At 46.1% G+C, this 14,014-nt stretch overlaps 1 protein-coding gene across 1 annotated transcript in view; it reads left to right on the forward strand.

Moving 5' to 3' along the window:
• The window catches only part of Tll2 (tolloid like 2), a 114,997-nt gene that overhangs the window by 17,655 nt on the left and 83,328 nt on the right, over nt 1-14,014 (forward strand). The window contains exon 2 of the mRNA XM_040741877.1: nt 6,680-6,790. Within this exon, the coding sequence (XP_040597811.1) occupies nt 6,680-6,790 (111 nt within the window). The remainder of the gene's footprint in view (nt 1-6,679; nt 6,791-14,014) is intronic.

The raw sequence follows: 14,014 nt of genomic DNA on the forward strand, positions 1-14,014 counted from the left end.
GTGACTAAAATCAGCTTTCCACCAGGGAATCAGCCAACACTGCTAAGCAAGGCTGGGTCCACTCCAGCCCATTGCTAAACACCAGCCTGCCACTAACTAAGCATTATTATGAAGCTTGCTTTTAGGGCTGGAGAAATGACTCAGTAACAAAAGTGTTTGCTGCGAATCCTGACAACTTGAGTTCAGTTCCCAGAGTCCACATAAAGAGGGAGGAGAGAACTGATTCCATGAAGTTGTCCTCTGACCTCCACATACATGCTATAGCATGTGCCTGCCTCCCCATCACAAACGCACAATCATAATAAGTCAAATGAATCTAAGTATTTTAAAAGACAGTAGACTTTAAAACCAGCCTCTCTTTTGTGTTTTAACACTTTGCATGCACTAACTTTAAAACTGTATTTGAGGAAGAGAGTGAAGGAGATTGACCTCTGACCCCGATGTGTATGCACATTCCTGTGCATACCTGTGCATACACATCTCCCACATACATGTACACATCCTTACAAACATGTACTTATACCACATACACATGCATACGCAAATTTCTTTTTACTAATTTATGGAGACTCCTTCCCTCCCTTCCTTCCTTTCTTCCTTCTTTATTTTCTTTTAATTTTTGGAGACAGGTCTCTCTTCATAGTGTAGGCTACCCTATAACTCACCATGTAAATCCAAGTTGGCCTTGAACTCCTAGAAGTTCTTCTTTCCCAGCCTCCTGAGTACGAGTACTAGGATTATAGGTGTGAGCCTCCATTAAGATTTCTATTGTTTTATTTCTGAAAAGCATTCTCCTCATTGTAGTTCATTTACCATTTCTTCCTGAGATGCCATTTGCTTTATGAGTCAAGATGCTATAACCAAGCCGGGCGTTGGTGGCGCACGCCTTTAATCCCAGCACTCAGGAGGCAGAGGCAGGCGGATCTCTGTGAGTTCGAGGCCAGGCTGGACCGACAGCCTCCAAAACAGAGAAACCCTGTCTCATAAAACCAAAAAACAAACAAACAAACAAAAAAACAAAGATGCTATAACCAAACACTATCACCTGCTGGCAACTCCCTGAATTGCAGGTTAAAACTCTAGTGAGGTCGGCCATCTGGAGATGAGGACAGAGGTTCATTTTTATGGAAATGCATTTGAGATTCTTCTATGATTCTGCATTCTCAAGTTCTAATTTCACAAAGAATTACCCAGTTTGATTTCTTCGTTACAGCCATGAAAGACATAACAGATGGCAGGGAGACTGTGATTCCAGAGTCATGGATATTGAAGACAGTCTCTTGTCACTATTACCTGTGTTTTTCAGAGTTTAATGTCTTTATAATTTACTCAAGGGATATTTTAAGCATGCAAATTCTTTCTCAGCAAGTCCAAGATGGCCTCTGAGGCTACATATTTATGTCAAGTTCCAAGATGTTCTCCTGATCCGTGGATAACAGTCTGACTCACTAGCAGTGAAAGAGGTGATGGGCATGCCTGGAGAATTTTCTCACAGAAGGCTTCCATGGGTCACACTCTGTCTTTTAGTAATATTTCAGTAGCTGTGTTTCTTAGATGCGCAGTTGTCCCTTGGTATTTGTGGGGACTGGTTCACCACAGATATTGAATTCCACAGATGCTCAAGTCCCTTATGTCAAATAGTGTCATACTTGGCATGTAGCACTATGCACTTCCTCCTATATAATTCCTGACATGATGTAAACACTTTATAAATAATTGCTATACTGTAATGCTTAGGGGTAATGAGAAGGAAAATAACCTGTACATGTTTGGTTTAGACACATTGCTTTTTTCAAGTAATTTTCTGATCCATGGTTGGTTGAATTCAGGTGTAGAACCATTGCTACAGAGGACTGAGTATAGATTTAGATTTCTACATTTTGTTGAAAAAAACATTGATTTAATGTTTTTTGTTTGGATTTAATTTTGTTATGTTGAATTCAGTTCAAAGTCTGTAAAGAGAAGATTTTTCCTTGAGAGAAGCCTTCCCGCCAGCCTGGTTCTAGAGCCGCATCAATCCCAAATAAACACACAAGACGCTGTATTAATTATGAAGCTGTTGGCCTTGCTTGTTTCTTACTGGCTAGCTCTGACTTAAGTAATTACCCCATAATTGTTAATCTAAGTATGCTTCTTACCGGAGAAGTTTCCGGGCTTCCTACCCCATGGCGTTACATCTAGACTCTCTGTGTTTCTCCTTCCCAGAGTCCTCTTGGACTCCTAGTCCCACCTATCTAGATTCCTATTGGCCAGCAGTGCATTATTGACAAATGCACAGGACTCCCCCCAACAAAAGTCCACTTGAGTTTTCAACACAACCAATCAAAGAGTCTCCTACATTTTACAAATTTCTGAGACCTGATTTGTCATGGTTTTTCTTACACATTCTAGAACCCAATTCTAAACCATTCTTTACTACAGGGTTGAGGTAGCTTTATCACATTCTCTCTTGACTATTCTCTCATAATTATAGGGATTTACTTAAAAATAATAAACAATAAATTAGTATTTATTATAATAAATGGAGAGTTATTGTGGTTTTTGAAGTGTATGAACCTACACATTACCCTTTAAAATTATAGCCTTTCTCATTTGTGAATATAGTACAATTGTCTTTATGTGCTACCCAATTTTATAGTTGTTTTTCATTTTTGTGCATTTATTTGTGTGTGTGTGTGTGCGTGTGTGTGTGTGTGTGTGTGTGTGTGTGTGTGTGTGTGTACATGTGAGGCTCAGAGAGCTTCTTGTGAGAGTTAACTCTTTTCTTCCATAGTGTGGGTCCTGGGGATGGAAGTCAGATCACCAGGTTTGGTGGCAAGTGCCTTAACCAATGTGCTGTGTTACCCACTGCTTTTATAGTCTTAGCAGGAGTCTGTATTTTTTTTTTCTTTTTTCCTTTCCAAGACAGGGCTTCTCTGTATAGCTTTGGAGCCTGTCCTGAAACTCGCTCTGTAGATCAGGCTGGCCTCAAACTCACAGAGATCTGCCTGCCTCTGCCTCCCAAGTGCTGGGACAAAGAGCCTCACCAAGTCTGTATTTCTTTTAATTTTTTATTTTTTTATGTACACAGTGTTCTGCCACATATATGCCTGCAGGCCAGAAGAGGGCACCAGATCTCCTCACAGATGGATGTGAGCCACCATGTGGTTGCTGGGAATTGAACTCTGGACCTCTGGAAGAGCAGCCAGGGCTCTTAACCTCTGAGCCATCTCTCCAGGCCCAAGTCTGTATTTCTTAACACAGTGCCACACTTCCTATTAAACTTACTCCAACATATCAGATTCTTTTTTTTCTTTTAAATAATTATACATACATTATATGTCATAGTTGTTTATTACACTCAACTTTATATTTATGACATGGTCACTAGCCATAGGCAGCAATTTAAATTTGTTAATCAAAGCAAAATAGGATATGAAATTTAGTTTCTCCTTCATATTAACCACATTCCAAGTATCCAGGAGCCACAGACAATTGGTGGGTGCCACACTGAAGCTCAGGTATGAAGCCTCTTTAAAAGGTGCTAGAAGTTTCTGTTATGTGGCACTCTGGTGTGTTATTGTTGATAAATTAACTGTGAACCAGTTATTTCAATGTATCTCTTGGATTTTCCAAGAAAGCAGTTTTTCCTTTGTTTTTTAAATCGAGCTTGTGTTCTTTTTCTGAAACAGTATGAGGCCATCTTCCTTCCTATCACTGAAAGCAGAGCTGGCAATTATATGGCAGAAGGGCTTCCCTTCCCCACTTGCGTCTGTGGTAGTCATCGCTAATCAATCACCGCACTTCTGCTATTGAAACTTCTTTAGTGTTCTGTGCTTCTCCATGGAGACACGATATTAACTACAGTGAGGTGGAGAGAGGGGACTAAAGCCCCTCTCCGTGGTTTGGAGAACACATGTGGTTGGAGTTTGAGGTGTTGTGGAATATTAGCTAAAGATGTGTAGCATTATTTTATGCTGTGGAATATTTGTTTAATGATGGGAAGATGTGCTGCATTCTTTTATGTTGCATTTGCTTACCTCTGTAAATCTGTGTTACTTTGCCTGTCTAGAATACCTGATTGGTCTAATAAAGAGTGGAATGGCCAATAGCTAGGCAGGAGAAAGGATAGGAGGAGGCTGGCAGGTGGAGAGACTAAATAGGAGAGGAAGAAGGAAGAGAAGAAGGAGGAGGAGAGAAGGAGGAGAGGAGGATGCCAGGGGCCAGCTACCCAGCTACACAACCAGCCGCGTAGTAAGAAGGAAAGAAAGGAACATAGAATAGAGAAAGGTTCAGAGGCAAAAGGTAGTTGGGATAATTAGTTAAGAAAAGCTGGCTAGAAATAAGCCAAGCTAAGGCTAGGCGTTCATAAATAAGTTCCATGTATTTATTTGGGAGCCTGGTGGTGGGACCCCAAAGAGCAAACAGCTAAAGACATTGGGGTTGCTGAATGTCCCCTGAAAGGTACTGTCTGAACCCCAGATGGTTCTGGGGGAGGAGCCTTTCTGAGGTGTGGGCAGGCAGCTTCTTGAACTGTCTTGGTGGCATCCATGGGATCAGTTTTGGGGATCTTGGGATGAAATCTATAGGATAGGAAGGCAGATTTGGAATCCAGACTCAATCACAGAAAGCCCATGGAGGCCTGGACTGACTGTGGCAAAGGCTGTCTGGGTCCTGAAGTGGGATGAAATCTGTCCATTGTGTGATGCCTCAAAGGCAGCTCACACCGTTTTTGGGACTGCATGGGTAAAGGCTATCCTGGGATGGATGGGCATTGGTGAAGGGCGTGTTCCGAGGTATCCCACCTTTAGAACTCATCACTCAGTCTAACTGTACATCGCTAACTACTCACGTAGACAGATGCTTTGTCATGTTTACTGAGTGGGTCCAGGTGCTCACTTTGTGTTCAACACTGGCTCACACCATCTCACCTGTGGCTCACAGCCCCCCAGAGGAAAGTAACATCACTGCTTACCTCATCTGAGGGGTAAAAAAGCTGAGACTGAGGGAGTTTAGTTGCTTGCCTGGTGTGTCACGTGCATTATCCACCTGATTCTGTTCCGTACTTTGTGGTCTCTGGCTTGGCTTTGCTTAGTGTGGGAAGTGGGTTTTGGCAGATGAAATGTGTGCGCATAAACCCAGAGCCTGTCTTTAGAGTATTGTAAAGTAGGGGAAGCTGAACAGATCTAGATGCTGGGGCTGGAGAGAGACTGGGCTGGAGTCAGGCTCTGCCATTTGCTGACTGTGTGACCCTGAGTAAGTGATTTTCTTTGCTGAGGTTTTGTTTTTGGGTTTGTAAGCTACAGGATCCATGTGAGAACATCAATGTAAGAAAGGAAAGAAAGGTGACACATAGATCGAATGCATTGTTAATTGTAGAACACAAAAGCCCTAACTCTAGATGTGCTGCCTGGGTCCCCTGCCATGTCTTCCTGAAGCCTGGAATGTGCAGGCACACGGCCAGGTACCGCATCTGCTATGTGGCAGATGACACAGTGGAACCCTACTGCAGCACAGAGACAGGAAGGGGCGTGTCAGGGTGGGGGGACAACTCACCAAAGGAGATGTGGGAATCGTGGCTGGCAGGGGAGTCTTCAGGCTAAAGAGAGGGTGAAGCGAGGGGAGAAACAGGTGCCAGGAGGAACTCAGTGGAAGTCAGAGTGGCTCCGTGGTTCACTGAGCACTCACCGTGTCCAGTCCTGTGCCAGCTGTTAGCAAACCTCATTTCAATTACTTCTCCTACAAGGCTGGGGTCCAGTTACAATTTTATCTCCAGGTGAGGAATCAGAAGCCGAAACAGGTCAAGTGATTTGCCAAACAGGACCGAGGGGTGCACGTGGGGGGAGCAGAACACACCCCTCATCACCAGAGTGTAAAGAGAAAGGGAGGGGTGTGGGCCTACGATCCCAGTCTCACAGCCCCACTTACCTCCCAGTGGGGGCCGCTCTAGGTCCTGCGGGGATCCGTCTCCAAAGCAGAAGTACATGTGCATGCTGTGTACTACACCGCCTTGCTCCACACCGCCTGTGCTCAAGATCCCAGGTGTGGACTTGACTGTCTAGAGCAGTGGTTCTCAGTCTTCCTAATGCTGTGGCCTTTGGATGCAGTTCATCGTACTGTCTGTGGTGACCCCAAACATACAATTATTTTCACTGCTACTTCCTAACTGTAATTTTGCTACTGTCACGAGTCATAGTGTAAGTATCTGTGTTTTCCGTCGGTCTTAAGAAATCCCTGTGAAAGGGTCGTTGGAGCTCCAGCTGGTCATGACCCACAAGTTGAGAACCACTGGTCTAGAAGATTCCTCATCCCTACAAAGGGAGCATGAAAATGGGGGAGTTGTGGACAAAAAGGGCAGCAGATACTATGAGTGATATGTAGATGATGACATTGTGTTTCTCCTTCTATATCCTGGTGAAAGAAGAGGAAAGAAATGGCTGTCTCTCTGTGATGTTTAGCCCATAACTGTTTGGAGCTAGTGTGAGATGAAGAGGTGTTTATCGGCCAAGACTCTGGGTTCCCATAGTGGTTGTCCCAGATACTGGCTTTACTACAGTTATCATTGAGGCTCCAGGAGAACTTTGATTGGCAGGACTGTCTTTTCTAGAATTTGCCCCCTGCATCTGGTGCGTTTGGGGGTTAGCAAATCCCTTTTTCTGACTTGCAGGCTTAGTTGACCCACTGTGCTTTCTCTTGCTAGCTGCCTTCTGGGGAGACATTGCCCTGGAGGAGGAGGATCTGAAGTTATTTCACATCGACAAGACTGAAGACTGGACCAAGCCATCCGTGGAGGAAATGGGACACAGCACTGGCAAGTATTGGCCTCCTGATCAGCTTGTACCCCATTGGGTCCAGGGACCTGTGTGGAAGACCTGGAGGGAGGGGCCACACCACCTCCTATGATGGAGGCATGGATCTGGGACCTTAAACTTAGCTAATTCTCCACGCGCCCCCCCCGCACCCATGTGTGTGTGTATGTGTGTGTGTGTGTGTGTGTGTAAGCATGTACTCACTCATACTTGTGCACATGTGCATACAGGATCTTGTACAATTGTGTGTGCATGTGTGTGGAGGCCAGAGGTCAAGTGTCTCCCTCTCCCATTCTCTACCTTTTGTGGGGCACTCTCATCAATTTGGCTAGGCTGGCAGGTCAATGAGCTTTAGGAATCTGCCTCTCCCTGGACCTAGTCCCCAGCATTGGAGTTAGACATGTGCACTGCTTTTTAACACCAATGTTGAACATTCAAAATCAGGTCCTTATGGTGTACAGCAGGCACCTGATTAACTGAGCCATTGTCCTAGCCCAACTCAGCTGATCCTTGGAAGAAAATCTCCAGTTGCCTCTATTGGAAGGTTCAGCCCAGATCCCAGTGTTGGTTCTTAGGATTCTAGCTTGAGGTTTTGCTTGTTCCAGAATGGAGAGAATTGCTAAATGGGCTGGATTTAAATAATGTCTGACAATACTGACAACAATGATGACTAGCTTAAAATGAGTTGTTTAGCCATGGGGAACTGTCACTTGTTTTATTGACAACCAGGCAAGTCCCTGTGTTGTCTGGGACAGGAGACCTACCCAGTATGCTTTCTGTGGCTACTTTCTCTCCTCTCTCTCCTGGTTATCAACGGTGGGGTGACAAGTGGTGAGGCTGGTCCCCTGGGTGCTCCTCACCTCCTTGTGCACTGGGCCCTGTAGATTTGTAGCTTCCTGGTCCTTAGAGGTAGTGCAGGGGACTGAGTGTGGGTTTGGGTATCCTCATGTGTCAGGTGAACCTTTCCCCTACACAGCCTTCCTTCTCTTGAAGCTATTTTAATCCTCACCCTGGGTCAAGCTCAGTGCTGGTGAGAGACAAAGAAAACAGCCCAACCCTTTGCTTTAAGGAGAGCCTCTCTCCAGGCAGATGGATGTAGATCTGGTTCAGCTTTACTATCTCTAAAATAGGGGGGGAAACTAGGACTCATTCCAAAGAGTTTTCAAGGTCATTGCCAAAGACAGCAGGTTATCCTCAGTGCCTGGCATGTAAGAGCTCAAGAAATGTGATGATGTAGTTGGTGATGTCAGGAATATTCCTGAAGACCAGAGAGAGGAGGGTGAGATGTGTTCAGGGCTCCAAGGTTACATGAGGAAAATGAGCAGCTAGTGGGATTGGCTGCAAAGCTCTCCACAGGGGTTGGCAGATAAAGAGCCGATGTTGGCACCAGGTTGTGGAACCATTGTTAGTGGCTGGGGACTGGAAGGAGCCATTCGACTCGTCAGACTTCCTTAGTGGATCTTGCACATACGCTGTGATGGACTTCACACTATGGTGCTCATGTGGTACATTCCAGACCCCAAAGACTTCAATGTGTCCCCCATGGTCAGTGCTCATTCCGGTGCCATTACAATCTAACCCTGCCCTGTTTTGCCGGCGCAGTACAGACCCTGCGGGAATGTTATTCTGCCATTTTGGACTAGCCTTCACTATTGCAAAATTCACCCACATGGTTGACGGAACAGTTCATCCCTTTTCAGTGTTGTGAACTGTTCTGCTGCTCGGAGGGACCCTAGCTTAGCCGATACTTTTCTGTAGACAAACATTTGGGTAGCACAGGGTCTCTTGCTGTAATAAAGCTAATAGCAGAATAACCTATCATCTTAAGCACCCCTTATCCTGGGCAGATGCCTTGGGTGGAATGGCAGGGTCCAGGGTTTGAGTTGATACTGTCAAAACATCATTTTCAAATGTGATCATACCAGTTCATGCTTCAGGTTGAGCATGCTTAGAAAGCAGAGTGATACCCATGCAGTCTGCCATCAGCTTTGGATCTTGGGCTCCTTAACATGGGTCTCCTGCTGCCCTCTGGCCCACACAACAGGCCCATGGGTCGTGGGGAATTCTCAGAGTCGCAGCATCAGATGTCTTTCTGATGCTCCCAGGCACTTTGCATAGCATAGCCTGAGGGTTCCAGAAGAGCAAATGTGAGGGAAAGACTACAGAGAGCCTAGGCAGTGGCCAGACACCATACCATGTACAGCTGCTAGAGAGTCCCCTTCAGGGGTGGTCACCTGAGGACGCTGTGGTGAAGGAAAGACCAGTGGTCTGCTTTTCTCAAAACACTTACTCAGGGATGTGGGACTCGGGCATCTATCTTCTCTGTCCTTATCCTGTTAATAGAGAGCAGATCACATTCAGTCTGGGACTCCCCAGAGGCAGGCCAGCACCTGAACCTAGAAGATTCTGGCCAGTGTTGATGAGGACAAGAAGACAGTGCTATGGGAATTTGCAGACCCTGGCCTTTTTCAAGAAGTTAGATGTGCTAATAGGGTGTTGGTCCCAGAAATGTGCTATGACCACTGATCAGAATAACAGGTTTGGGCTTGCACTTCCTGGACTAAATCTTAGGCAGGCCTCAGTTTCTTTATCTGCCAAATGGGAATAGAAATAATTCTTGCCTTTGAGTGAGATCCTGAGCACACAGGAAAGAATGTATGAGATGTGTCTGGCACCTGATAAATGTTCAATAAATACCAACTCTTAATGTTTGTGAAGAGGAGACTGATGAAGGAAAGGATTGGAGCCGTGAAGACTGGGGAAGCTGCCACGTGTAGAAGGGTTTGGGGACCCCAAGCCTCTCAACATACCACTGATGCTCCCTCCTCTCTCAGCTTAGTGCAGGGGTTTCTCAGGGTGTTTTCGTGGCGAGGTGGCTTTTATTCCAATTGCTTTTCTCTGAGGGTCAACTGCACTTTGTATCTATCTAGAGCAGTTATTTTATTTTCAGGTTGGGATTTTTTTTATTGATTTTTCTGATTAAACTAACACTGCTTGATTTTTTTTTAAGTGCCAAGGCTTCCATAAGTGGAAAAGTAAAATGATGTTATCCCAGCCTCAGGGATCACTGACACTATCTATTTGCTGCATTACTTTCTATCTTGGTGTGCCATGGCCATGTGTGCAACCACACACACACACACACACACACACACACATGCATGCGCACGCACACACACACGCACACACACTCACATGCACACACTCAAACATGCGTGCACGCGCACACATACACACACCACTTACACTTTTTCCCACACACACATGCATGTGCGCACACACACACGCACACACACACTCACATGCACACACTCAAACATGCGTGCACGCGCACACATACACACACCACTTACACTTTTTCCCACACATATGCATGTGCGCACACACACGCACACACACTCACATGCACACACTCAAACATGCGCGCACGCACGCACATACACACACCACTTACACTTTTTCCCTTTTTTCTTTCCTTTTTTAAGTATAAATTTTTAATTTAAATTAGAGACAAGCTTGCTTCAGTCCCAGCTCCCTCTCCCTCCCCTCCTCCCTTGTACCTTTTCCCCTTTTAAATACAAAGATCTTACTGAAATGTGCTAGTGTAGTCTATATGTTTGGTAAAATCCCATCATGAATGCCCCTCACTCCATGCCAGTGGTTGTTATGACGACAAGGGCACTGGTTAGCGGCGCACAGGCGGTCCTGCTGCACCTCATCTCAGTAAGCCACACCTCATCTCAGTAAGCCACACCTCATCTCAGTAAGCCCTTATATATTTGAATGTGAAGGTTGTCTCACTTTTGATGTAATTTTTAAGTGAGAGATGATGTTTCTGGGAAGAAATTTATGCATAGGTCTTTAAGCATTTTCTGGGTTAAAAAATAAATTTAAGAGGAGCCACGCTGAGGTCACTTTTGCTAGATTGAAATATGGGGAAGGATGTGTTCTTCATTTCAGCTCACCTAGTTTCTGAGCTTTGACAAGTTCAGTTTCCTTTCTTGGAGGCTGAGAAGGGAGCTCCAGCATGAGAGGCTGAAGTCCCTGCACAGGGCGACAGGGAAAGGCTGTCACTGCAGAGCAGCCCCAGGCCACTCTCCCTGGTTTTCCCTGTGAAGTTGGAGCTATAGAACAATGTCAGTTGCTTCTAAGGTGGACCGGTCAGTCTCTTTGCCTAGAGGTGCCCTGGGGTGCTTGATTCTGAGTTCACTCAGGGGCGGCATCCCTACCAGAGCTTAGGTGTCCCAACCCCAGCCTTTCCGCATCCTTCCCTGACCTCCCCGTTGCCATTTTACACCTGGGAGGAGTGGAGAACAGTTTGGGAGGGAGAATAATGAGCACCATGCTCTTGTTTAGGAGCCTATTTGGTGTTCTTTGGGGGCCCTGTGGTTCCCATAGGGACTTGTGTCACTGTTCACTTAAGTCACAACTCTCTCTGTCCTTAACCTGCTTCAGGTTACCTTCCTGGTCACTGTACTATGTTATGCTTTATGGAATAGTGTTCCCCCATTCATGTCTACTGGGACCCCAGAAAGTGACCCATAGGATAGGGACTTTGCAGATGTAGTTAGTGAAGGATCTTGAGATAAGATCCTCCTTGGTTTAGACTGGACCCTAAATCCAGTGTCCCGGTCTTCACAAGAGGAGGAAAGGACACGGGGACACTGAGAAGGGTATGCAAAGATGGAGGCGGACTCCAGGGGGATGGATGCTGCCACAAGCCAAACACAGCTCTGCTCCTTAGACCCCTTCGGATGTTCCCATTGCTTATTCTAGTGCTTCCTTAGTCCGGCTTCCAATTCACAGTCTACAGAGACAGGCTCCCTTCCCCTCCTGTCCTCTGTCCAACTGCAATGACATCGTGTCTGTCCACACCCTGAGCTTCCTTCCGTCCAGTCTTCTGTTCCAGCGACTCACTCTGCTCTAAGTCCCCATTCTACAGACACAGAAATAAAGACCAGAGAAAGCTGGTGACTCACCCTTAGCTCTGCAGCTGGGGGCCTTCGTGACACCTCTTAATTGGGTACAGCTGCAGCTGCAGGAGGCCACCTGGCTGACAGGGTTGCTGAAATGGCCCCATTTGGGTGTGGAGTGGAAAAAGCCCTAGCTTCTCCGTTTTTGGATGGGTCCAATCCCCAGTCCCGGGAGCTAGCTGATGGGAGGATGTGACAGGGGCATTTGGATGTGCGTTGGGCCAGGAGGCAAGAGCACATCCCTCACAGAGAGCCCTCTCTATGCTTTTGATTTGCTGTGAGAAGAATGGAGCCCTGAGCAGGCATGGGCCTAGCTGCTCTGTGAATGGAGCTCTTGAATTAACATTTCGGAGTTTCCTAAAGCCGCTAATCGGATTAGCTGTGTAGTGAAGGAAGTACTTAGTGGGGAGACAACCCCCCCCACACACACACAGGCACACATACTTTCTAACCCTCTTGTCTCTCTTCCATATGCCTGGCAGGTCCTGACAGCCCTGTTTCTGAGTCTGAGGCACTTTTCCTCTTAAAAGCACAGGCTGGGCAGAAGCCCATGGGGTCAATATACTGTATTTTTGTTGTTGTTGTTGTTGTTTGTTTGTTTCCTTCTTCCCCGAAGGGCCAGGAAACTTGCTTTGAACATTCCCATCTTTGCAAAACTGCCTTGGGCGGAAGGAAGGTTTATCTTGCAGTTGTCTCTGCTGGGATAATGGATCTGAACTCCTGATCTTTATAACGAGAGCTCTGAAAGGGGAAGCGGCTTTAATTACTTGTTGGCGCTGATGGAAACTGATGTTTCCCGCCGTGTCCATTCTGAGTCACTGGGCTGTGTCCATCCCCATTGAAGAGGCCAACCTTGCTGTAACTCTTACTCCTTAACTCCCGCCATCTGTGCAGAGCATATGCAGAGCCCCAACAGTTTGGCTTCTGGGTTCAAAGTAAATAAATGAGCAGAAGTGAGTCTAAGACATAACAGCTTGTGTCCTCTCTCTGGGTGTCATCTTTGAATCATAATCGTCACCCATTGTCTCTTTGGGCTCTAGGCTGCCACTTCTGATCATGACCACAACTTAGGTGGCAGAGGGCACCCTCGTCTGGTCTCCATGTTGCCATTGTAATGGAGGGGCTGATGAAACCACAGTCTCGTTTATTTCAAGAGAATTTGAGCTCTGGTGTCTCAGACTGCAGGGAAGACGTAGACCAAAGACTTTAGACATCAGAGAAAGCTCACTTTAGACATCAGAGACTGCTGTGTGCCTGTGAGGCATGAAGATGCCTGAATCAAATACTCTAATTCAGGGTTTCTGGGCTCTGTTTCCCAAGAACAGAATCAGAATCATCCAAAATCAGACTCAGGATGTACGTGCTCCCCAACACGGCTCTTGAGGGAATTAGTGGATGGAGTGGTTTTAAACAGGTCCATAGATGCACCTTGACTGCTGAGGATCCACACCAATGGTGAAACAGTCTCCAACATCTTTAGATGTGACTTCCCCATTTACCAGCTCTCTTTGCTGGCAGGGGAGTCCTGACAGATAACAAGTGTCCAGGTGAAAGATGGGTGAGTGGGTGATTCCGGTGGTGTTCTGTGGAAGGATCAATATCCTAAGCATATGAATGTGGGTTTGGCTTCTTGATGGGGCAGCGTCCAGAATTCAGATCTGTCTGCTCCCACATTGGATACTGCCAAGTGCCTTCTTGGATACCCAGCTGTTGGGGATCTGTGCTGCTGGTACCTCTGGCTTGGGAAGCTGAAGAAGGTCAGTGGGCTTAGAGAACTTTCCTCACCCACACCTCTCCCCATTGATCACTTGCTGGGTGAGGAAGGGCCTGGACAACAGGCTTGGTGCTTTTTATTCTTGAAGTACTTAACATTTTGGTTTAGGGAGAATCTGATGAGCATCATGAATAGTTTTTTTGAGGAAAAGGGCACACAGAAATACACACACACACACACACACACACACAATTTACTCGGAATTTTAAGATGTAAGCACTATGTATCTTTAAGTTGTTAGATTCTGGCCCACATCCTCCCTTTTCTGGGTGCTTCCACACCCTTGGAGATGTTCCCTTGGGCCTCTGACCTTGTGGATTTGTGCTGTGGATGGATGTGCATACAAGTTGGGCAGGCTCAAGTTTGTATCCCTGCTCTGTAGCTGTGGATTTAGAATGACTCATTTCCTATTTGCAAGATGGGACACTTTATGTGATGTCTTCTGTACTCTAATTCTCACCTCATGGGAGATCAGATAA

This window comes from Mesocricetus auratus, unplaced genomic scaffold (assembly GCF_017639785.1).
Source record: "Mesocricetus auratus isolate SY011 unplaced genomic scaffold, BCM_Maur_2.0 Super-Scaffold_4256, whole genome shotgun sequence".
NCBI lineage: Eukaryota > Metazoa > Chordata > Mammalia > Rodentia > Cricetidae > Mesocricetus > Mesocricetus auratus.